The 24,632-nt window shown below is 43.6% G+C and overlaps 1 protein-coding gene across 5 annotated transcripts in view; it reads left to right on the top strand.

Moving 5' to 3' along the window:
- Nucleotides 1–24,632, top strand: part of ARAP3 (ArfGAP with RhoGAP domain, ankyrin repeat and PH domain 3) — a 632,921-nt gene that overhangs the window by 498,261 nt on the left and 110,028 nt on the right. For all 5 annotated transcript variants that reach the window (XM_069199483.1, XM_069199484.1, XM_069199486.1 and 2 more), the window contains one exon: nt 6,934–7,002. In XM_069199483.1, the coding sequence (XP_069055584.1) occupies nt 6,934–7,002 (69 nt within the window). The remainder of the gene's footprint in view (nt 1–6,933; nt 7,003–24,632) is intronic.

Below are 24,632 nucleotides of genomic sequence, written 5' to 3'. Positions count from 1 at the left end.
ATGCCTGTGTGGCTTCTGTTTTGGATCACTAGAATCAAAGATCAATTTATATGTGCCAAGGGGTCCCTGCAGTCAACTGACAACATTTGTCAGTGTGTACTCCAATAAATGAAATCACGAGGGGAATAATATTTTCTGGTGTGGAGCTTAAATTATATAATGGGCTCACCCCTGTGATCTGTTCTTTGTGTACTTTGGGTGAGTTCATAAAACATTTTCTTTCTGGTAGTCTCATATGTTATTTGCTGTTCTCTTGCCGGTGTCTGTTTTTCCCACGTGCTCGTTTTGCTGTCTGGACAATTTTCACAAAAACAAATGCTAGTTAGGATAGATTTTATTGAAACAGAGTTCCTATGAGTGTACACTGATACCACAAATACAACAATTGCGAGTTATTTTGTAGTTGTAAACCCACTCTGTGAACAAATGATTGAAAATGTCCTTAGAGTGACCCTAATTTATTGAAATAGAATCTGTTTAGTAGTTTGCATAATTCCAAATGTAATACATTATTTCAAAATATTTCCAAAATCTTTTACAATTTGAGGTTCTGATGTTAATTATCGGCATAACATCCATGCTGGTAGATAACTTAAGAGGTTCAAGAAAACCATAAATCACTTTTTCAGGAGTGCAAAGAACATGATGACAGTGTCCGTGCAGATAAATAAGTAGGCAAACATCCATAAGTTTGAAATTACATGTGGTCACCTTCATGCATCCTTATTAACCCCCCACCCGAAAGGTCAGATTGGGGTAGTTACCTCCATATACCCCCGGACCCTTTCTCCTTTGTGAATACATGCAAAAAGGTTTTAAGAGCATGCCATGGTCCTATGGACCACTGCCTACTCTTAAAAAATAAAAAGAAAACTTTTCATTTTTCTTTTTTAAATGCATTCCATATTCATTTAAGGAAAACGGGTTGCATTAACAAAACACATTGCCTTATTTAAAAGCAATCACAGACATGGTGGTTGGCTGAGCTCAGCAGGCCACCATCCATCTGATTTTTAGCATTTCCATTATGGGTCACAAATTGCGACCTACCTCATGAATATAAATGAGGTAGGTTGATTTGCAAGCCATTGGGAAATGCTAAATGAAACTCCCGGAGTTTCATACATTCGATTACCTAATTGCGATACAGCGAAAATCACAATTCTGTAATCACTGTTGAAAAAAATTATACATCTGGTCCCAAGTTACTGCTAACTAGGCCCCCAGTGCCAGTGTTCCTTCCCCAAAAATAAGACCACTGTTCACTTGATCCCCAAGTGACCAGGCCTTTGGCATCTTTTGTAATCCCTAATGAATAGTACCTCTGATACCTAGGGCATAGGTACTATAGAGGGTCCCTAAGAGCTACAGAATAACTTGTGCCACTCTAAGCACCAACCTGATACAGACTGTCATTTCAGACTGCGTGACAAGGTGATCCAAAAAGTGAAAACCCAACATGGCACACACTTGTGTGCCATGTCCCCTTACACTGCCTGTAATATTTGAAAGTCACCAATACAGCAGGCCTTACAGCCCTAAGACAGGGTGCATTGTATTAAACGTGAGGACATATGTACATGAGCAAATATGACCCTACTATGTCTTTGTCGATTCTTAGACATAGTAAGTGAACAGGGAAGCCATTTTAAATACATGTGCGGACACTAGTCAATTTGAGTTCCCCAGCTACATGATGGCTTAATTGAAAATAGGGATGTTTGGTATAAAACATCTTGTATTAATCAACCCTCAATTAATACAGTGATGGATTTATTAATATATGGACCCAGAGGGCACCTTAGAGGTGCCTGCTGAAAACCTACCAACTGCTGGTGGGCTAACTGACTAGTTCTAGTCAGCCTGCCACCAACAGATGGATTTCTGACCCCCAAGGATTGAGAACCTTTCCTTTCAGGAGGTCAGGAACAAAGCTTGCACTGGCCGGGATGTTACATACCTCTCCCAACAGGATGACCTGCAAATCTGCATTCCAAGGCAGGAGGCTTCATGTGGCTTCCCTCAGAAGGGTCATGCTGATCGCGTTGCCCAAGGGCCCATTTGGCACATGGACAGCAAGGAAAATTAGCTGTGCAGGAGGCGTGTCACACCTCTAGGGTGGCCAGCATGACATGAACACAGCTTTAGGAGTTCCACCATCTTATGAGTGATGGAATTAGGAATTCTGGGACAGGATGATGCCCACTCCCCAAAGGAAGTGGTCATTTAAGGGGCGTAGTGACCCCAAGAGTATGTAGCCCATTGGCTACTACCCTTCACTCCCCTTAAAGTCCTTAAATTGGGTATTTAGGGGACCCCTTGTTACCAGGACCTCAGATCTTCACTGTAAACAGAAGAAGGATTGGACAAGAAGCCGGCTGACCTGAGAACCGAGGAGCACGACTGACTTGGAGCCAACCCTGCTAGCCTGCCTGCTGCACCCTACCTTTGTGGAGCAACTGACCTTTCCTGCCACTGCAGCCGCCAGGAGATTGCGAGAACTGCCAGTGCTTTGCAAATTGCCAAGAAGAACTCCCTTGGAGCAGAGTAGCTTCTTCTCTGCATCTGCCGACAACCAAAGAAGAACTGTGAGGACCCAGGAAGGCCAAAACCCAAAACCAGATATTACCACTGCACTGAGCCTCCTAGCCAGAGCTGAATAGGCCAATGGTGTCATTGTGGTTTCCATGCCCTCCAGAGATGAAGCCCACCTTGACTTTAGCTACTGTTGACTTCACAACAAAGCCTGCAGCCTCTTTCTGCTGACCCCCCTAAGCTGCAACTGCGTCCGGTGATGGCAACACAACGGTCCACTTCTCCTCTGCACCTGGGCAGAGGAGAAGAGAACCACTGGTGTCCCTAAATCCTCGATGCTCGTGAGACCGGAGCCCACTCGTTGGTTCAGTCAGACTGGATCTCCAGTTCACGCCTGCAGCCTGTTTCTTTGGGGCCCCTGAACTGCAACCGCCCCTGGTGATGGAAAACTGACAGTCCAAGACACCTCTGCTCCCAACCACCCCAGCACTGGTGTCGGAAACCCTTTGGTTCATCGTGACTGGACTGATCCCCATTGACTTGAATGGGGCACCCAATGCCTCAACACACCTTGGCACCCAGATGCCCCAGAACCTCCCGAAGTGACCTGTTGGTGTGGCCTATAGGTTGCTGTGGAGTACCTCTTTGCCATACCTCTTTTCTCTCCCATAAGGTAGCATTGCAGCTACAGTAAAATGCACTCTGTCAACCTTTGAAATCTTTAAAAATTCATATCTTGAAAAGTACTCACCTGATCCCGATGACCTTGGTATCTAAATGTATATAAAAGTTTTTTTTTTTTATAAATTGGTGTTGGATTCCTTTATTGAGTGTGTGTCTCACTTACTGCCTGTGTGTGTGCATTACATGCTTAGCACTACCCTCTGATATGTGTAGTGCTGATATCGACCATTGACCTACACTCACACCCAAGGGGTTATGATTGCAAGGTTTATTTAGGTTGAGGCAGTGCAGTTGTAAGTAAGTTGCAGTGTTGATCCTTAAGCAAGAGTTATTTGACTTGGGTCTTTATCAGAATTAATGTGCCTATGACACTCTAGGTATAGCACCGTACAAAACAATCCAAAAACTGGGAGATTAAAAGTTATGATAAATGTTGAAATGCCTTTTTATAAATAAAACGAGGTTGAATAGCTTCCCTTACTGTCCGGTAGAAAGAAAATTCTGCACAAAAAATCCAGAAAAAATAGGTACGTTCTCCCAAGAGATCACCCCTTCAAATATCCAAATTGAATGTAAAGTCTTCTTTTTCCTCAAGGAAACGATCTCTCTTCTGGGACAGTTCGGAGTCTCAATGACATTCCCCAATATTAAAAAAGATGAAGTTAGAATTTTTTACTTCTTTGTCTGACCCTGCACAATCAAGGCCTTTGAGCCAGTTATAGAGGATTTTTAACCTCTTGTCCACTCCCCATGAGTACTTTCAAGTGTGCCAAATCAGTGAAAACAAATAGGGAAAGAAAAATTGTTACATTTATCAAACCAAAGACTGAATGGTTTAAGAGAAAACGAAAATAAGGCATTAATGATGTTGCTAAAATACGATGAAAACACTGTGGAGAAATTATTACCCCATGCACTGATAAATAAGACCTCCAAAATTATATCAAGTAAGTAAAGCAGCATTCTTGGCTGAAAAGAGATGTCATCATGGATCAGAGGGCGAACTAAAATATCTCCAGAATATTTCTATAGGAAATCATCCTGGGGGACCTATACACGTTCAGACATCCTCTTTTCAGAATTTGTTCTCTCTTTTTCAGTACTCAATTTCAGGGGGGCTCATCTTTCCTCAGATTTATCTCCTTCTTAATATCCTCCAGGCACTATCGGGATCCCAAATCTTTTGCCCCAGCAATAGCTCTCTAGTTTAACCAGGTGGCCTCATTCGCAGCACCACATACACATTTTGTGACATCAAGTATGTTAGGCACCAACAAGCTGGCTGATGTCCTTTCTTGTTTTTCCATGTATAATCAACTAAGTAGAGAGCTCTTGTTGCTGGTTCACTGATTACATTCCTCAGCTTTTCAACAGCATCTAGGTCCGACGTCTCATTGTACGATTTCAAGGGGGTAACATCTGCCACAGATTCCACACAAAGATGCCCTTGTCAGACCCACATTAAAATATTTGCATGTGCTGTCTTAGATCTAAGTCACGTAAGTCCTTCTTTGGGCTGAGTTCATTCCCCCAAGAGATCTCCTCTTCAAATACCCTATTTGAACATAAAGTCCTCTTATTCCCCAAGGAAACAATCCCTCTTCAGGGACATTTTGGAGTCTCAACAACATTTCCCATCATTAAAAAGATGAAGTTAGAATTTCTGACTCATTCGGCCAACACTGCGCAATCAAGGCCTTCCAGACAGTTATACAAGAGATTTACCCTCTTGGCTACTCCCCATGAGTGGACCCGATTCTGTAGGTTTGGGTGTGACCAGCTGCTGTTATCCCTACAACCCCAGACACTTTTCCTCCACAGAGTCCAGTGTAGGTGGTCTGAGAGAAGCTGCTGCACTCCAGTCCACCATTCCACATATATTGAGGGCTGCCTACAATGCTGGCACTGACTCTGCCCTCAGAACCATGTTGAGCATCACTCGCAAAGTCAATTAAATTATCTTAGTGGCACAAGAGAAAGTTATCAAAGTTGAAGCTCTTGGTGCAGCCCGTTCCAGGGCTCAGAGATTTGCCCATATGGAAGATCTCTATGTGTCTGAGTCTGTTACTGTTGTGATGATGTGACTGGTGAGCTCCTGCCCCTTACACCACTGTGTTCCTAACGAAGATGTTGCAGCCGCTCTGGGCTTGATTCACGAAGACAGCATTCATAAAATCGGAAATCTACTCCTATGTGGCTACTCTTACAGTGGCGTAGTGTGGGTTGTCAGCACCCGGGGCAAGGCAAGTAATTTGAGCCCCCTAACCCGTGGATTTTAGCACTCGAGTCTCTTCCAAGATGTTGCGCCCGGTGCGGCCGGCCCCCCCTGCACCCTCCACTCTACGCCACTGTACTCTTATACTTGGAGTAGATTTCTGGATTCATGATGTATAATTTACAGTTGCCAATTTCTTCGTTAGGTCCTCTGTCATTTTTATAGTGCCCATCTTGGGTGCCACTTCCTTTTCTGCTACAGAACATATTTATCACCCATCAGTCCCTTTGCCTTTTTGCCAGGCATTTAGCCAAATCATAATTTCACAAGAACCAGACAAAAAGTGTGACTGTTGATTTTGAGTGATAAATCACCTGGGTTAGAACTGTTTTTCCTATGTGACTGATAACTGTCAGCCAAGAGCGAATCTCATGCCACATTGTTTGTTATAAATTTCACCTTCATATGTTCATTTCTTTTTTAAGATGTTTTAATGAAATAAACAGTTTTGAGAAAATGATTATTGAGAATACAGATTCTGCAGTCGGTTACCTGCAGAGTTCAGCAGGAAGCAGGTGCCATGTAGTTGAGAGCAAGTGACTCTTAGAGTTTGGCAGTGCAACAAAACAGCAAAGGCTCCTGTCTGACCAGAGTCACAGTTCCACCACCGTATTTAAAGATGGTGATACCACTAATTGTGCACTTTTGTAGCCTTTACAGGCTCTGCCGGCGCACATTAGTGTTGGCCCATCTGCTCCACGGCTGAATCCCTTACGCTGCTTTAAGGCTGTCCTGTTGCAGATTTTCCTTGCATGGTGGCCTCCACAGACAAATTTTGCATGTGAGGCATAGTGGACCCGGCAGGAAAATAAAGATTGACTCCCGATGTGCATTGTTAAAACGTCTTGTGTGTCAGGCCGTTGTGTTTTTTACTTGCTTGTTTTTCAGACAATATCACACACTTTACGGTTTGTGTTTGATAGAGAAAACAATGCTGAGCAGGCATCAAGAAAGGGCAGTTTGTTCAGCATTGATGTCTAAAAGAAGTGCTTCCACCGCGATGGAAATAAATGCCACAACAATAGGTACATAGAATGGGCAGATCACTGCCTGGTAGGCAAAGATGTGGCCATGCTACCATTCTGGGTTTGGTGTATGCCCAGATATGGGTCCTGTTTTCACTGTGCACTAAGAGTCAAGCTATAAATCACTGAAGAGGCCTAACTAGCCCAAAGCTAGTGAGAGTTATTTGTGTTCTTATCAGAAGTGACCTGCCCTTTGTAAAATGGTATGGGCTGTTCCTACTACATTTGGACCAAGGCTGATTTGCAGATGGCTGAAATGTGTAAAAAGTGGCACAGTGGACAAAAATCGACTCACTGGAATGTAGCCTAAGGAATTACAGGTGTCATAGGTTAATTTAGCTATTCTACCCATTAATGTTTAGATTTTTCATGGGTTATATGTTCTTCTAATTTTTCCTCCCATATTTCTTCCAGATTGAAGATGATCAGGTGACACAAATGGATTTAGAAAACAGCCTAATCACAACTTGGAAAGATGTACAGGTGAGTTAATGTCATTGCCCCAGGGCACTGGTACTATTGCAGTCAGGTTGTATAACAAAGCTACTGTATGTGAGCGCTTGACTCTTCAGAAGCAGCAAAGTTGAGGAGTTCATGGTTTACTCTACAAGATTGTAGAGGTTAGATTGTCAGATAGAGCATGACACAGTAACTAATGTTCAATAAAATCAGTTTTCAGCCAGACTTATTTCTTCGAAGTTCAACTTATTTAAAAATGCTATTCAGTAAAACAGTGACATTAGCATTTCAGTAGAATACCGGGGATCTAGAAATCCAGGTTTCCTTGTAAGACAATGTTCAAACTTCTAGAACACTAAATTACAGTGCTGTAACAGTGCACTTCTGCTCCTAAAACCCAGGTGCCTCACCGGTCACTTATTCGCCATATTTCTGTGCTTGACCGTGTACAGCACTGCACTGTCTTTGAGGTCACCCTTTACAGTTACCACTTACATACAAACATGTATACATCTTAGAAACCATAGTGATCCTAATGAGCAAGGGTAGAAGAATATGGCTAGTGAATAACCATTTAGTGGTCCTACTTATCGCATATCCCACTGATAATACCTTTGGGTGACAGTATATAACCAACCAAAGACAATGCATTAGACTTGCAGAATTTAGGGCCAGATGTACCAAAGGGTTTTACCCATTCTGTGTCTATGGGAAAATGTGTTTGTACATATGGCCCTTAGAGTGGGCAAAATTAAATGAATGTTACTATCCAAATTCAGTCCACAATTATTTTGACAATACATACATGTTTTGCCTACATTGATTAACAGTAAAACAAAAAAGGTGGAAACAAATTGGAAACAAAATTGTTAACTGGTATCTAAAGTAATATTGAAAAAGTGAGAAGACAGAAAGCAGAGAATGTTTTCAATGCTCTGTGATAAGGGTGTAAGGACCCCATGTATGAAATTTCCATTGACAAAAAGTGGTCACAAAATGGGCAACAACTTTTTGCGAAAGGAAAGAAAGTTTGTGAACCGACATATATAACAATAGGTCGGTTCACAAAATTCTGAATTTTAATGTTCAACAGGACACCAAATCTGTGATTGCACATTAAATAATGAATTTTTCTTTTTTAAAGCAGCCAATTTTACTTAAAGGAAACAGGGCTGCATTTAAAAAAGAAGATTGTTTTATGATAATGTGCTTGAGAGTTGGCAGTGTTCCCGTGGACCATTGCCTACTCGCCAACAAACTTTTTTTTAACATTCACAAAGGGAAAAAAGGTCCAAAGGGGGCCCCTTCCCATTTGCTATGTGTAACACCACCTTTGGGGTGTTGGTTAAATTTGAGTATTTTGCAACTAGATTTTAGCTGCAAAACATTGGTACATACCCCAATGAATCACTATTTGGAAGGGATGCCCTAAACACACCTTTTCCAAATAGCAATTCGTTATGTGGTTTCTAAACCCACTTTCTGATTTGGTAACGTGTTACTGAATCAGAAAATGGTTTTAGTACATAACAAAAAGCCATTTTGCAGCCGTAAACCTTTTGATTTTGCAAGTGGTAGGCTTTGCAACTGCAAAATATATTTGTACATCAGGCCCTGAATGCAGGTCAGCACAAGAATGAAGTGTAATGCTTCAGGTCAGACATTGGCTACACCAGTTTACATGAAGGTATCTTTATCACCTTTTCAGAATGTATCTGTACTTGTGTTTCAGCCCTGAGGAAAAAGAGACATTTCTGCGAAAAACATGTGGGCTGGGTGTAAAGTTAATCACTTGATTTCCTAAATTCTCATCTCAAGCAACTCTTGGGAATTTAACTTGGAGAATCCCACTAATCCAGTCATAAGTTGTGCAAATAACTACAGATGTGTAAGCCAGCCTTTAACACTCTAAGGAATTACAGCAGTATTGGTTCTAAAGTGAAGCACAATCTCTGCAACTACTTAAATGTATTAACTTTTCTTGCTCTTGGACATAATATAGCATCTATGTGTTACCATCTTTGGGACTTTTGCTTGATTCCTAACTGTGAACAAATATAGTGATCTATTGTACTTCAGCACATTATTGCTAATTACTAAGGCCCTGATTCTGACCTTGGCGGACGGCGGAGGCCGTCCGCCAAGGTACCGCCGCCAAATGACCGCACCGCGGTTAGAAGACCGCGGCGGCCATTCAGACATTTCCTCTGGGCCGGCGGGCGCTCTCCAAAAGAGCGCCCGCCGGCCCAGAGGAAATGCCCCTGCAACGAGGATGCCGGCTCAGAATTGAGCCGGCGTAGTTGCAGGGGTGCGACGGGTGCAGTTGCACCCGTCGCGTATTTCAGTGTCTGCAAGGCAGACACTGAAATACTTTGAGGGGGCCCTCTTACGGGGGCCCCTGCAGTGCCCATGCCATTGGCATGGGCACTGCAGGGGCCCCCAGGGGCCCCGCGGCACCCCCTACCGCCATCCTGTTCATGGCGGGTTTCCCGCCATGAACAGGATGGCGGTAGGGGGTGTCTGAATCCCCATGGCGGCGGAGCGCGCTCCGCCGCCATGGAGGATTCCCCGAGCAGCGGAAAGTCGGCGGGAGACCGCCGACTTTCCGCTTCTGACCGCGGCTGAACCGCCGCGGTCAGAATGCTCGTGGGAGCACCGCCAGCCTGTTGGCGGTGCTCCCGTGGTCGGTGGCCCTGGCGGCCACCGGCCGCCAGGGTCAGAATGACCCCCTAAATGTTTTGTCTTGTCTGGGTTTGTTTGGTGTCAAAATAATGTTGTGCCTCAGCAGCCATATGAAGACCCATGTAGTCTTCTGCTGTAACTATGAGGCTGATATTTATGATTTAGACATAAACCTCTGTTTGTTTGCTGGTGTTTGCCTTCCTTATTTGTAGCTGGGGAAATCTGGTCCAAAGTGCAAGACCAAAATGCACATAGGCACTGTTTGTGCACCTTAAAAGAGGTGAATAACGTGCTGTTAGCTCATTATTCTCATTCTGAGAAGTCCAGCTAATAGTCTGCCACTAACTGGCGAGTGCAATTTCAGCTTAACTTTTACGCCTAATCATGATTGAGCCCTTAAGTACTCCAATGCGTGCAAATCTAGTAGTGAGTCACCACCCTCTCCGATATCCCCAAAGTATTTAAATTTTTGGGGGGTCCATAACTGAATAACTGTATCTTCCAGTGATGGGCCACTGAAAGAGCTGGGAGCCCACCTTTCAAAAGTGAGAAAAAAAACTTTAAAATTAGATAGCAATGCAGCTTTAATAGGTGATATCTTCTTAACCACAACATCTAAGGAGGTTGCTAAAACATATCTGGAATTAGGATGGAACTTTATTCACAAGGACCTAACCCTATGCCAGAGTATGAAGGCTGCAGTCTTGGCAGTAGCCTATGGGACTCTCTGATGCCGGGTGGTGCAGCTACAGGCCATCTGTCTGAGGCAGATGATGGGAAAAAGACGAAACATTAGTGGCTCATCTATTCCCATATTAGAAAACATCTCTGCAACTCCATGATACAGACAGTACTTGTCTGTGATCTTGTATTGCTTCCAAGGGAGTTTGACTGAAGGCCCTTGTTAACTCAGTGTAGTCCTAGTTATTTAAGTCTTCATCCTTTGAGATTTCCTGTTTTTCTGTTTTCTGTTGCTGAATGTGCCGTGATAAAAACGGACGCAACTCCTGTGAGCTTGCAGATTGTTATAATAAGATGTACACTCAATAAACACCCTCCAAGCTGCATAGGGTTTACAATGCAATCTGAGATGACCACAGTGATTCTCTTTTGAAAGTATAAGAAGAAATATTGCCGGAAGTGTTATGATGCTATCTAATTACACCAGAGGCATAGTGCAAGTTGGAAATGTCATTATGACTTGCTTTGTGCAATTGGTGCCAGATTGCGAGGGTGCATGAAAGGAGTGCCCCTCCTTCTTACAGATCCCAATAATAAATATCACAGATTCTCAGTCTCAAACCATTTATGCCTTGCCATCCCCTTTCATACTAGGTGGTTGTACTAGATGTGTAAAGTGGGAGCTGTAAGTGATGCACAGCTTCTAATTTTTGAATATGGGTTAAGCATTTGAGCGCACATACATGCCCCTGAGTGATGTTCACAGTGTCTGTCTCTGATGGATATTTTTACTTTCAATTTCCTCACATCATGAATCTCTCTGAGGTACCATATACGATCCAGAGCAGTTGAAACTGTACACTGGTAGGTGGTGTCATGGCTCTACCTCAACTCCAGTGCTTCCCCAGTTGTGACATTATAGAGCCCTACATGACTCCACCATAGCGTTTCATAACCAGTGTAGGAAGCTGGCTATCTATGCAGTGTACCAACGTGGGGGTATACTATGCATATGGTACATGAGACCCTTATTGGCTGACGGAGGTTGAAGTAATAACCCTAAACGCTCTTTTCTGTGGTAGTGTGAACAAGTAGTTGGCTTATAGGGTGTTGCTAAGCATTTGTTGAACACACAGTCAATAAATGAGTCACACACTCAAGAAGAAACTTAAGACCAATTTAGGAAAATAACATAGATTTTTATATTAATTTAGACACCAAGATCTTCAAGATCAGGGAAGTTAGAGATTTTCAGAAAGACAGAAAATACAGCTGTCAGAAATGAGGCTTGAGCCGCAAACGTGGTAATGTTATCCTCTGAAGAACACAAATCCCGCTTAAGGTCACTTGCAATTGACTTAAAAGACTGTTCTTCTAGACTCAAGGTAAGTAGGGGCCAAGGTCTCTAGAAGCATGATCAGTCTTGGGTTACCTTCCCTGGTGTGTCCAGGTGCAGAGGAACTCCTAGTGATGGTAGCCCCGGCACTACACATTAAAGTCAGTGGGAGCAGTACCTTGCAGAAAAGGGCTGCAAGTGGGGACTGGATGACCACTCTGGCTGAACCCAAAGGAGGGCTCATAGGAAGTTGGCTCTGTATGCACTATTTCAAAGTAAGGAATAGTATGCACAGAGTCCAAGGGTTCCCCTTAGAGGTAAGCTAGTGGCAAAAAGAGATAATACGAATGCTCTATTTTGTGGTAGTGTGGTCGAGCAGTAGGCTTATAAAAGGAGTAGTGTTAAGCATTTGTTGTACACACACAGGCAATAAATGAGGAACACACACTCAGAGACAATTCCAGGCCAATAGGTTTTTGTATAGAAAAATATATTTTCTTAGTTTATTTTAAGAACCACAGGTTCAAATTTTACATGTAATACTTCAAATAAAAGGTATTGCAGGTAAGTACTTTAGGAACTTTGAATAATCACAATAGCATATATACTTTTCAAATAAATCACATATAGATATTTTAAAACTAGACACAGTGCAATTTTCACAGTTCCTAGGGGGAGTAAGAGTTTGTTAGTTCTTGCAGGTAAGTAAACCACCTACGGGGTTCAAGTTTGGGTCCAAAGTAGCCCACCGTTGGGGGTTCAGAGCAACCCCAAAGTTACCACACCAGCAGCTCAGGACCGGTCAGGTGCAGAGGTCAAAGTGGTGCCCAAAACCCGTAGGCTTCAATGGAGAGGGGGGTGCCCCGGTTCCAGTCTGTCTGCAGGTAAGTACCTGCGTCTTCAGAGGGCAGACCAGGGGGGTTTTGTAGGGCACCGGGTGGGACACAAGTTAGCACAGAAAGTACACCCTCAGCAGCACGGCGGCGGCCGGGTGCAGTGTGCAAACACACGTCGGGTTTTCAATGTAAATCAATGGGAGACCAAGGGGTCTCTTCAGCGATGCAGGCAGGCAAGGGGGGGGCTCCTCGGGGTAGCCACCACCTGGGCAAGGGAGAGGGCCTCCTGGAGGTCACTCCTGCACTGGAGTTCCGATCTTTCAGGTCCTGGGGGCTGCGGGTACAGAGTCTTTACCAGGCGTCGGGATCTGGGAGTCAGGCAGTCGCGGTCAGGGGGAGCCTCGGGATTCCCTCTGCAGGCGTCGCTGTGAGGGCTCAGGGGGGGCAACTCTGGCTACTCACGGTCTCGCAGTCACCGGGGAGTCCTCCCTGAAGTGTTGTTTCTCCGCAAGTCGAGCCAGGGGCGTCGGGTGAAGAGTAGCAAGTCTCATGCTTCCGGTGGTAAACGCAGTTGTTTTAAAGTTGCTCCTTTGAAACAAAGTTGCAGTCTTTGATGAACAGAGCCGCTGTCCTCAGGAGTTCTTGGTCCTTCTAGAGCAGGGCAGTCCTCTGAGGATTCAGAGGTCGCTGGTCCCTGGGGAGAGCATCGCTGGAGCAGTGTCTTTAGAAGGGGGGAGATAGGCCGGTAGAGCTGGGGCCAAAGCAGTTGGTGTCTCCGTCTTCTCTGCAGGGTTTTTCAGCTTAGCAGTCCTCTTCTTCTTAAGTTGCAAGAATCTGAGTTCCTAGGTTCAGGGGAGCCCCTAAATACAGAATTTAGGGGTGTGTTTAGGTCTGGGAGGGCAGTAGCCAATGGCTACTAGCTCCGAGGGTGGCTACACCCTTTTTGTGCCTCCTCCCAAGGGGAGGGGGTCACATTCCTATCCCTATTGGGGGAATCCTCCATGTGCAAGAGGGAGGATTTCTAAAAGTCAGAGTCACCTCAGCTCAGGTTGCCTTAGGGGCTGTCCTGACTGGCCAGTGACGACTCCTTGTTTTTCTCATCATCTCCTCCGGCCTTGCCGCCAAAAGTGGGGCCGTGGCCGGAGGGGGCGGGCAACTCCACTAGCTGGAATGCCCTGGGGCGCTGTAACAAAGGGAGTGAGCCTTTGAGGCTCACCGCCAGGTGTTACAGTCCTGCAAGGGGGAGGTGATAAGTATCTCCACCCAGTACAGGCTTTGTTACTAGCCACAGAGTGACAAAGGCACTCTCCCCATGTGACCAGCAACATGTCTTGAGTGTGGCAGGCTCCTAAAACCAGTCAGCCTACAAGGGTAGTTGGTTAAGTTTTCAGGGGGCACCTCTAAGGTGCCCTCTGGGGTGTATGTTACAATAAAATGTACACTGGCATCAGTGTGCATTTATTGTGCTGAGAAGTTTGATACCAAACTTCCCAGTTTTCAGTGTAGCCATTATGGTGCTGTGGAGTTCATGTATGACAGACTCCCAGACCATATACTCTTATGGCTACCCTGCACTTACAATGTCTAAGGTTTTGCTTAGACACTGTAGGGGCACAGTGCTCATGCACTTGTGCCCTCACCTATGGTATAGTGCACCCAGCCTTAGGGCTGTAAGGCCTGCTAGAGGGGTGACTTATCTATACTGCATAAGCAGTGTGAGGTTGGCATGGCATCCTGAGGGGAGTGCCATGTCGACTTACTCGTTTTGTCCTCGCCAGCACACACAAGCTGGCAAGCAGTGTGTCTGTGCTGAGTGAGGGGTCCCCAGGGTGGCATAAGATATGCTGCAGCCCTTAGAGACCTTCCCTGGCTTCAGGGCCCTTGGTACCAGGGGTACCAGTTACAATGGACTTACCTGGATGCCAGGGTGTGCCAATTGTGAAACAAAAGTACAGGTTTAGGGAAAGAACACTGGTGCTGGGGCCTGGTTAGCAGGCCTCAGCACACTTTCAAATTAAAACTTAGCATCAGCAAAGGCAAAAAGTCAGGGGGTAACCATGCCAAGGAGGCATTTCCTTACAGGGCTCCATTCTTGAGGGTCTCTGGGGCCAGGAGGCACCGTCCGTTGGCTTGGACTTGGGCTGTGGGCTCGGGTACAGAGGTGTTTTGTCCAGCGGGACAGTGGTGTCACAGGCTCTCACTTCTTGGGGTCGACTTGGTGATGGGGGTAAAAAACACTGCAGGGCCACTCTTGGTGCTGCCCTTGGTGATGCTGACGTCCCTCATCGGTAGGTCGGCCTTAGTGGTCTTGGTGTCCGGACTGGACACTAAATAAGCATTGGTGTTTGCAAATGGCTGGGATACTCCAGGTATTGGTGCTGTGAGGCTCCCGGCAGGCTCAGTGTCTGGAAGACAGGCGAGGTCAATGGGGCTGCACTCCTGCAAACTATGGATGCCTCTTCCTGGCGAGCTGCTCCCTCAGGGGACTGGATGGTCATCAAAATGGAGCACTGAACAGTCATGGTTAGTGCCTGCTGGTGCAGGGAATTGCCTCATTCACTTCAAGGTTCTGGGGGGAGGCACAGCTGCAGGACGAGTCAGGTCTTTGCAGTTGTTGGGACAGGAGCAGGTAGGTAGGTTTGCGCCAAGTCCACAGCTAGTCCACAGTTCTTGCATCTTCGGCTCTTCTTTGTCCTTCTTCTTTTTGTAGTTAGGCAAATCTGAGTTCCTGGTGTCAAGGGGCACCTAAATACTCACTAATTTTATGGGTGTCTCTTAGGGTGGCATAATACATGCAGCATCCCTTAGAGACCTTATTTAGTACCCGGACCCTAAGTACTAGGGGTACCATTTACTAGTGACTTACAGGGGTGCTAAAGTGTGTACCAATTCTGTATTTCATTTTTAGGGGAAGAACACTGGCACTGGAGCCTGGTTATCAGACTTTAGTCCATTGTCAGAGTCGAAAACCAGCAACCAGTAGTTCAAATGAGACAAAAAGTGTGTGTGTGTGTGTGGGGGTACATCTGCAAAGAGAAGTCCGGTTTCCTGCAAACAGTTTTCTTCTTCATCTTCTCCTGCTTCCTTCCATAACCATATTAATGCCTCCTCATGGAGACTCTATGCCTCTTTACTGAATGGAACTTGTGCCCATCTGCTGGCAATTAGAGCTGCCAGACAAGAAGCTATACTTAATTTGAGTGTTTGAGTGAAACTCCTATGTTTTATTATAGAAGATCTTAAGTTGTTAATGACACAGGTTTTGCACTTCAGGTTGGTTTGTTTAATTGCCCTGTAGATAATGCACTTGTTGTTTTGGTTCCGCAATCTATAGATGACAATTGACTTCTGTTCTAAGTCTGGTGTTATAGCTCTGTTGTATGAAGTAGTGCTAGCATTTGAGTTTATTTTGAGTTGATGGTGCATCGTTTGTTATTTAAAGAACATATATTTTCATTACCATAGCTTAGATTCTGGCATTGGATTGAATGGGGCTGTGTTGGTTTCCCAGACACTGTTGTCTTTGATTAGTTGGGTTTAATGCCACTATGCAAGCCTCTAGTTTGAGAAGGAGTACTATGGAGTGTATTGCAGTTATTTCTTTTTTTCAGTGGTGGATGGGTGTGTTAGGGTGTCTTTGACTTTCAGGAAGGATGCAATTGAGACTAGATTGACATAGGTAATGTTTCCTATATCTGGAATATTTGCAGTCTGGAGTAGAGGGTGGTTTAAAGGCCATTGGCCAATTGGCAAGTGTTGGCCATTTGCCCAGTCTATGGATAGGCCACAAAAAGGGATGTTTTGCCTTGCCTCAATATTTTGTTGTATGCTTGTGTTGGATGGGTCAAATGCTACTCTCTGTGGCCCTTGTTTTGTGTTGTTTTTAAGCAGTGTTGTAGTTTGTTCTACCGACTTACCAATCTCCTCCCAACTGTTCAGGCCTCAACTCTTTTTAAGGAATGCACCCCTCATCTTTGATGATTTCACCACAGAGAATGTACTAAAGGTGATGGAATGGACATCTTTCCAATACTATCCCCTGATGGGCCATAAAACCAGAGCCCATCACCACTCGGACAAGGAAGTTTACTCTCCATACTTCCTCATCCCCGAGAAAGACGGTTTACTTAGGCCCACTATAGACATAATGCCCCTCAATTGGTAATCCTTTCCTAACACTTCATATGGTAATGCTGCAGGATGTCATACCTCTGCATCAGCAAAGGTGCATGACGACATGAGACCTCAAGACAGCTTACTTCCACATTCATCCCACTTAACAGTACTACATCCAATTTCTTAAGGTCACCATCATTATCAATTCAAGCTACTTCCCTTCGGTGTCACCACAGTTTCAAGGGTCTTCACAAAGTGTCTAGCAGTAGTAGGTGCCCACTTGAGGAGGTAGTGCATCCTTATTTTCCCCTGCCTCGACAATTGGCTGATCAAGAGCACCAGTGTCTAGCAGATACTCTATATACAATCTCACTCCTACACATCCTCTGGTTCCCACAAAATGTCAATAAAATCCCACATACAACTCCTACAAGTCCATCCTTTTCATGAGCTGGCACTAAACTCACTACAGTGAAAGCCTACTGCAGTCGACAGGAGGTTTTGGCTTTGTAGCACCTCTTAGCTCTTTTTGAGCCAAATCATCAACTCCCAGTCAGAACCTTTATGCAACTCCTGGGCATGGTGGCATCCTGCTTTGTCACAGTACCCAACACCCGACTCCACATGAGTCCACTACAACAGTGTCTTTCCAATCAATAGTCACAAGCAGAGGGTCAATGGGAAGATCTGGTGTTGAACATCGACACACAGGCGAAAACGCTTTTTGACTGGCTTACCAAAGCCAGTGATATTCACTCTCCACTCTGTCTCTTCAAGCTGGTTAGATGGCATGATGCCTCAAAATGGTTCACTGACGAACTGGGAAATGCAAAGCTTGAACTAAGATGCTCTGAACAGAAATGGCGAAGAAGCAACAACCCAGAAGCAAGGACATATTTTCTAAATACTTGAAAGAATATAAAATAATCATTATTCAAGCAAAGACCACTATTCTCACTAACAAAATTCTTGCAGTCAAAAATGAATCCAAAGAGATTTTTGCAGTAGTCTCTGAACTGTTCAATCCCAACAGAGTCACTCTACCAGTTACACGTCCTCAAACTCTATGTGACTCACACAGGAACCTTAACACTCTACCCTCATTTCCCCCCATTAGCAAGAATAATTTCAAGGAACGCCTTTCCAAAGTAAAATCAGGCTCTCCAAATGATGTGCGCTCCCCCACATTCCTGAAACTAGTGTTTTCCCAATTCCCAGACACGGTCCTTTCCTTACTCAATCACTCCATCTGTAACGGGTCAGTACCGAGCACTTTTAAAGAAACAATTGTGGTACCTCTGCAAAAGAAGCTTGGAGAAGACCCTCGATTGTTGAAAAACTACTGTCCCATTTCCCTGCTGCCATTCTTGGCTAAAATATTAGAAGCTCCTTTTGTTAAATGTTTATGCACTTTCTGAGCGGATACTGAATATCTAGACCCTCGTCAGAAAGGCTTTCGCCCAGCGCATTCCACTGAAACGGTCATCCTATCATTGATAGACAATCTTCATGAAGAAAGTGATAAAGATTCCACCTTGGCCTTGGTTCTTATAGATCTTTCCATGGTCTTTGACACGGTTGAACATAAGCTCTTATTGGACCATGCTGTGGCTGCAAAATTACAGGGCTAGGCAAGGCATTGGATTGCCTCCTTTCTTACAAATCAGACTCAGTCAGTTTGCTTATCACCTTATAGATCGGAAGAGGTCACTCTGAATTGTGGTGTCCCTCAGGGATCATCCTTGTCCCCACATCTGTTCACTCTATGTATTTCCCCTCTTATTCATCTTCTTAAGGAAAGTAAGTGCATGATTTACAAATATCCAGATGATTTCCAGCTCCTATTCAAAATTGGCAACTCTACAGAATCAAAAGATTTTTTTCACTCTACTATGATATTTATCCAGGATTGGATGAACTGCAAACACCTCAAATTGAATTCAGGTAAGATTGAAATTGTTATCATCAAAGAGAAGGTTGATCACTGGACTGCATCGTTTAGGCCTCCTGAGAAGGGACTCCCCTCCTATCCCGAAGTAGTCAGTTAAGAACCTTGGTGTGACCACTGATGATAGTTTCTCGATGAAAACTCAAATTGGAACAGTGGTGGCGAGCTCCTTTCATATGCTTTGGTTAGAAAAGTAGCTAAATATTTAACATCTGAAGCCCTTACTCAGGTGGTGTTGGCCCTGGTAATTTCCTGGATACAAGAAGAGGACTAGAGGAGACAGATTCTCAGTTCTCACCCCTAGATTGTGGAACTCTTTCCCCCCAGAAATAAGATCTACCACTTGCTATCTCAAATTTAGAAAAATGTTGAAAACATGGCTATTCATCCAAGCAGACAGTTAACACCCAAGCATATAATTCAATATTCTTCATCTCTCATCTCACTCTGCTGCTAGTGCCATGAAACGGAATGGTGTAAGTGCGCTCTATAAATGTCAGTAACATAACACATAAAGGCCAGCACCCATTGCTCTCATCAGTGGTGGAACAGCAACACTCTTTTGTAGGGCTGGTGGTCCCTAGACCCCATTACCTAAGTCACCATCACCAGACACCTATGAAGCTGGATCGAGGACACATCTTAGCCTCAAGGCCATACAAGGAGTGTGGCTTCTGATCAAAAAGAGCACCACATCAACTGCCTCAATCTCCTTGCTATGCATCATTCCATCAAAGTTGCCTTTCACTCATTCACTGCAAGGCAGTTATAATCAAAACAGACAACATGACAGAAACAAGGCAGCACTCATTCTCCGCCCCATCACCACTAGCTCAAAAGGCATTAGGCACTCCTCAATCACATCCACCTCATGGTGTAATACCTTTCAGGGTGGGCAACAAATTGGCCAGCTGGCTCAGCAGGATGCATCTACAAGTCCATGAGTGGGTACTCCACCTTCAAGTCCTACTCCACAACTTTCAGTGCTAGAACACTCCACACAGAGACCTATTAGTATCCTCTGAAAATGCTAAATGCCGCAATCTATTTCCAGGTACCCACACCCACAGTTCATGGGCAGTGTCCCATGGCAGAACTGGTCAGGTATCTTTGCTTACACTTTTCTGCCTCTCCCACTCTATCCATTCATGGTCCGAAATATCCTAATAGCCACCACCTTATCCAGGCATCCCTGGCAATAAACATTCCTCAAGATGTCCACGCAGGCAAGACCTTCTCACCAGGAATCAGGGCCAAATGAGGCATTGAAACCCCAAACAGCTATATCTATTGCTTTAGTACCTGAGATCTAGGAGTTCGGCTATCTATGTCTTACACAAGAAGGTATGGACATCTTGTGAGAGTCCTGCAGGCCTACCACTCGGTCTTGCTGTGAAAAAGATTTGTCCATAACTGCCTTCCTAAATATCAGGGCCCCTTAAAACATGTGGTACAGTGCATTATCTGCTTCTTGCTTTCCCTGCAAGTCCAATCTTGTCTGCACTTCCAAAAGGTTTTGTTTATCAGCCATAGCTGCTTGTGTGAAAAACAGGAGCCACTCCTTCCTTTTCAGCAATTCAGTAGTTAAAGCCTTCATGGAGGGCCTCAAAAGAATCATCCCTCTCAGAGTTTCTCCCAAACTGACCTGGAAGCTCAGTATAGTCCTCGCTAGACTCATGGGACCCCGTGTTGAAACTGCGCACCCTTCCCCTGTCCAGTACCTTTCCTGGAAGCTAGTTATTCTGTGGCTGTAACATCTCTTAGACATATTAGTGAGCTGCAAGCTGTCACACTACAAGAACCTTTCATTCATGCTTATAAAGACAGTGTTACTGAGGACAAACCCAGCGTTCCTTCCCAAGGTGGTTTCCCCATTCAACCTCAATCAAACAATTGATATCCAATTTTTAACCTCAGCCAGACTAAGTGGCAGAAAGAACTCTTTACACCCTAGATTTGTAACAGACTCTCATAGGACCGAGCCCTTCCACAAAGATGATTAGCTGTTTATAGCCTTTGCTAAATCCGACAAGGGCCAACCCATCTCCAAGGTAGGTGTCACGAGGTGCATCAACACTTGCTATCATAAAGCAAAAAGAGCCCTCTCTGTTACCCCTCTACTGCATTCTATGTGCAAAAAGGCAGCAACCAGGTTTTTCTGGGAAATATTCCATTAGCTGACATGTGCAAAACTGTTTCTTGGTCAACTCCATACAAATAACAAGCAATTGTTAGGCAAATGTTCTTTAGAACAGTGGTTGCCAACCTTTTGACTCCTGAGGACCCCCAATGAATCATTACTGGAAGCCGGGGACCCCCAGCAATTTGTATAATTTAATTTTTAAATATTAAAACAGTAATTCGCTAAAAATATAACAAGTACACACCAAACAAATATTCAAATTGCTAAAGATAAAATTATTTTATATTGAAAAAATATGCAAAAATCGAAACATTTTATTGGGAAGGTTGACACTGCATCTCGGCAACTACCTTTTCAGTGTTTGGTTTTATTTAGGAAAGGTGAATCCTCAGGTCAGATTCTACATTTCCGGAGCGATTTCTGTTTATATTTTTTAGGTATGCAAGATCTGAGAAAGCTATTCACATAAATAAGTGATGGGGAAAGAAAGTAAACCATAAGGGCCTCTCATCTCTCCCTAGCCTCTCTATCACATGTGCTTCATTTGTTTTATAGCACCTCTCATACCACTGTAGGGTGTCAGGGAACTTTAAGGAGGACTACAAGGTGTAGGATTCACATGTCATCCACACTGGTAGGCATTTTCTAAGAGTGCTTGGTTCAGAGAAGCATAAACTTAGGATCCAGACCACAGCACAGTGATTAGCGATGACGTTAGCACAGTGCTTAATTTGTAAATAAAAACGTGCTGGTGCCCAATATGTGTCTTTTGCTCGCAGCAAATGCTTGAGGCAGAAGAATAAGCCCTGGCCCTCAAAAATAAGTGCTGGTGCTCAGCACCGGAAACAACAAGCACAAATTAAGCACTGTGTTAGCCATAAGAATGTATTTCTACACAAGCAAACCTTTTTTAACAGCATAAAGAAAATGAAAGACTAGGAAAAAAAACAACTTTCAAATTTGTGCCATGCGATTTGCATGCAGCTCTTTGATGTCAGTTCACAGCTCACTGTGCTAGATTACGATTATGAACTGCATAGTAACAAAAGAATCTCTGTGACAAAAGCAGTAACCCACTGTGCGTGCACATAAAATACTGTTCTTTACATGATACACATTCTTTGCAGCAGGCATATTAACCATCTGCGCTACGTTTGAGTCAAAACTGCCACTGCACAAAACTCCCATTTCTCTCCAGCAGATACATTAATCACTTGAGTTAGCTTGACACTTTTTTTTTTAGCAGTACAAGGAGCTTAACAGTGTGTTTAAAACTGCTCAACAAAGGAAGTAATAAATATGAAAATATGCACGCACATGTTTGTCAGAGGCCCCAGCGGGGGAAGTGCCTTCCTCCCAGCTCAGGCCTGCAGACCCCTTGGGAATGTTTCACGGACCATGGGGGTCCACAGACCACAGGTTGGGAACCACTGCATTAGAACATTTCAGATATCTGCATCATCTGCACACTAGCCACATGGATACTGCTTTACTATACAGAGAATGTGTATTCACACCAATACATGTAACAAAATGAAAATGTTGCTTATCCTTTAAGCATCTTTTCGTAGCCTGTAGTGCTGTAGATTCATATGAGCACACCCTCCTCCCCAGAAATTTGTGGCGCTGATCATGGATTTCATCCTTTAGTGTCTAATATCCTTCTACAAAACACATGGGAAGCACACTACTCACCATACTACTGATACCCTTGTGTGAAAAACATTCTAATATGGTGTCCATACACATTGCCAACTAAGTGAGGAGTCAAAGTACATCTTGTAACGCCATCGACTTTCTTCCTAGAAAAACAACTTGCAAACATTCAAGCCCAAAACTAGATGGCAGGAGTATGTACAGCATGTGAATCTACAGTATTACACAATGTAAGTAAAGTTAGTTTTCCTTCTCACAATCCTCCCTCTGATCACTGATAATTATCACACCACCAAACTATTACAACTCAGTTGTCATTCTTGATGCTGAAGGATTTTTCCTCTAATACTCTTAGAATTTTGTAAACCTTCCTCTTTCTCTTATCAAGAGCAACCTCTTCCTTATACAGTTATCTCATAGTCCTGTTCTTCTTGTTCCTGTTGAACCAGCTCATGTTGATTGTTCCACAAAATTCAAACATTAAAGAAGCTCTCATTATTCTTTAACATATCTATGTAGGTTTTACCCGAAATAACAATTTCTTTGTTCTAAATTACGATACATAGTATTCTTAAAACATGCTGACCTAATAATAGTTTTTAGGAGGTATCCATCAGGAGGATAAGTAACTCACCAATAAGTGCAGCAAAAAAAAAAATATTAAAACTATTTGGAGAGCTGTGCAGATCCTCTTATTTCTTAAGACATTTTATCCATCCTTATAATTTTGTCCTTTCAGAATTCAATCTTCAAATACAAAATAGCAAAGTACAAAAAGTGATTATTATTCCAAGTTATTAGTAGTCCGTTTTGATACTAAGCCTATAAAATCCCAACAATTCTAAAAAGAAAACAGTCTTTTGACATTCCAGAACAATAGGTCACTTGTTCATCAGGGAACTTATTCAGCGTTTATCATTCAACTTTTTCACAGTCAAAAAGTGAAGACCTTTCAAGTCAATGTCTCTTTCACTCAGTTAAATCTTTCTCAGATAAACCCATTCAGGAGCTGTATACTTCCTGTTCGGAATGCTCTTTTTTGTAGATTTTACTGTTCCATCACTTGTTGTTGTACCTCACACTGATAATTCTCCAGCATACTCATCAATCTCTTTGTCAATGCCTCCATTGACTACTTCTGCCATCTTTTCTCTCTCTTTCATAAAGTTAAGCTTTAAGCAGATGGAATCTAGGCCAATGACCTAGATTGAAGCTTCCATATTTTTCTTGGTTTGTTCAGGGTTGTTTTTTTCATTCCACTCTGGATCCACATATCAAACTTGATTCTTCTTTTGTGATGCAATGGCTTATTTCACTGTCTCTTCATCAGCAGCACGCTTTCTCCTTGTGTGAAATGATTGAATCCAATACGGCAAACTTCCACACTTCACAGCCATGTTTGTCACCAAGATCAGTTGCTAAGGGCCTTACTAGTGTTCTTCCAAACATGATTTTCCTTTGTGCTTCTTGATCAGGATCCAGTCACCTGGTTTCTGATCATGACTTAAATCTGCAAGCACAGAAGGCATAGAAAGTTGTACCTGGTAAAAGATAGCGTGCACTGTATCAGCTAGAAGCTTGCAGTAATCTAATAGCAAACCATCAGTGATAGTAACCAACGCACCAGATGGAATGCCTGGAAATCTCATTAGCCTTTCCATGAGCACTTCATGGGCACTCAGTCCCATTTTCCTATTCAGTCTAAATATCATGCTTAACAACTAACTCTAAAAGAAGTGTTTGTGATAGTGAATTCCATTGTTGAAAGTCCGTCTGTGCCACCATAAACTTCTCTTTTGACTGAAAATATTTGCTATAATATTTATCACACGTCAGAATTTCAATTTCATCAAACAACTTTGCTTGCCAAGAGGGCACACTATTAAAACTGAGTAGTAAACTCTGGATGCAAACCCAGCACAAATACATACACAAAACCTGATGCACACCCGTTTTAGCTTGGGTCCTCCATCATACTGTCTTGTTAGTTTTCTACATCAGTCTCTCATAATATGCTTGAATTGACTTCTCTACATTCTGCGTTGTCGTCATAACTTTTTACCAATTACCTGGGTAACTAGAACCTTTCCCTTCAAATGTTCGATAACCTCAACATATTTATCCATAACCACCAAAGAAGGCTTAAAACTTGGCAGACTCCTAAACTGTTCCTCTGTTCCTCTGTCCGCTTTACCATCATGTTGCATTCACTCCATAAATCCTTTTGCACTATGAATGAAAACAATGCATCCAGAT

This window comes from Pleurodeles waltl, chromosome 7 (genome assembly GCF_031143425.1).
Source record: "Pleurodeles waltl isolate 20211129_DDA chromosome 7, aPleWal1.hap1.20221129, whole genome shotgun sequence".
Classification (NCBI taxonomy): domain Eukaryota; kingdom Metazoa; phylum Chordata; class Amphibia; order Caudata; family Salamandridae; genus Pleurodeles; species Pleurodeles waltl.
Note: the sequence above shows the minus strand (reverse complement) of the source record. Positions and strands in the feature narration are given on the sequence as shown.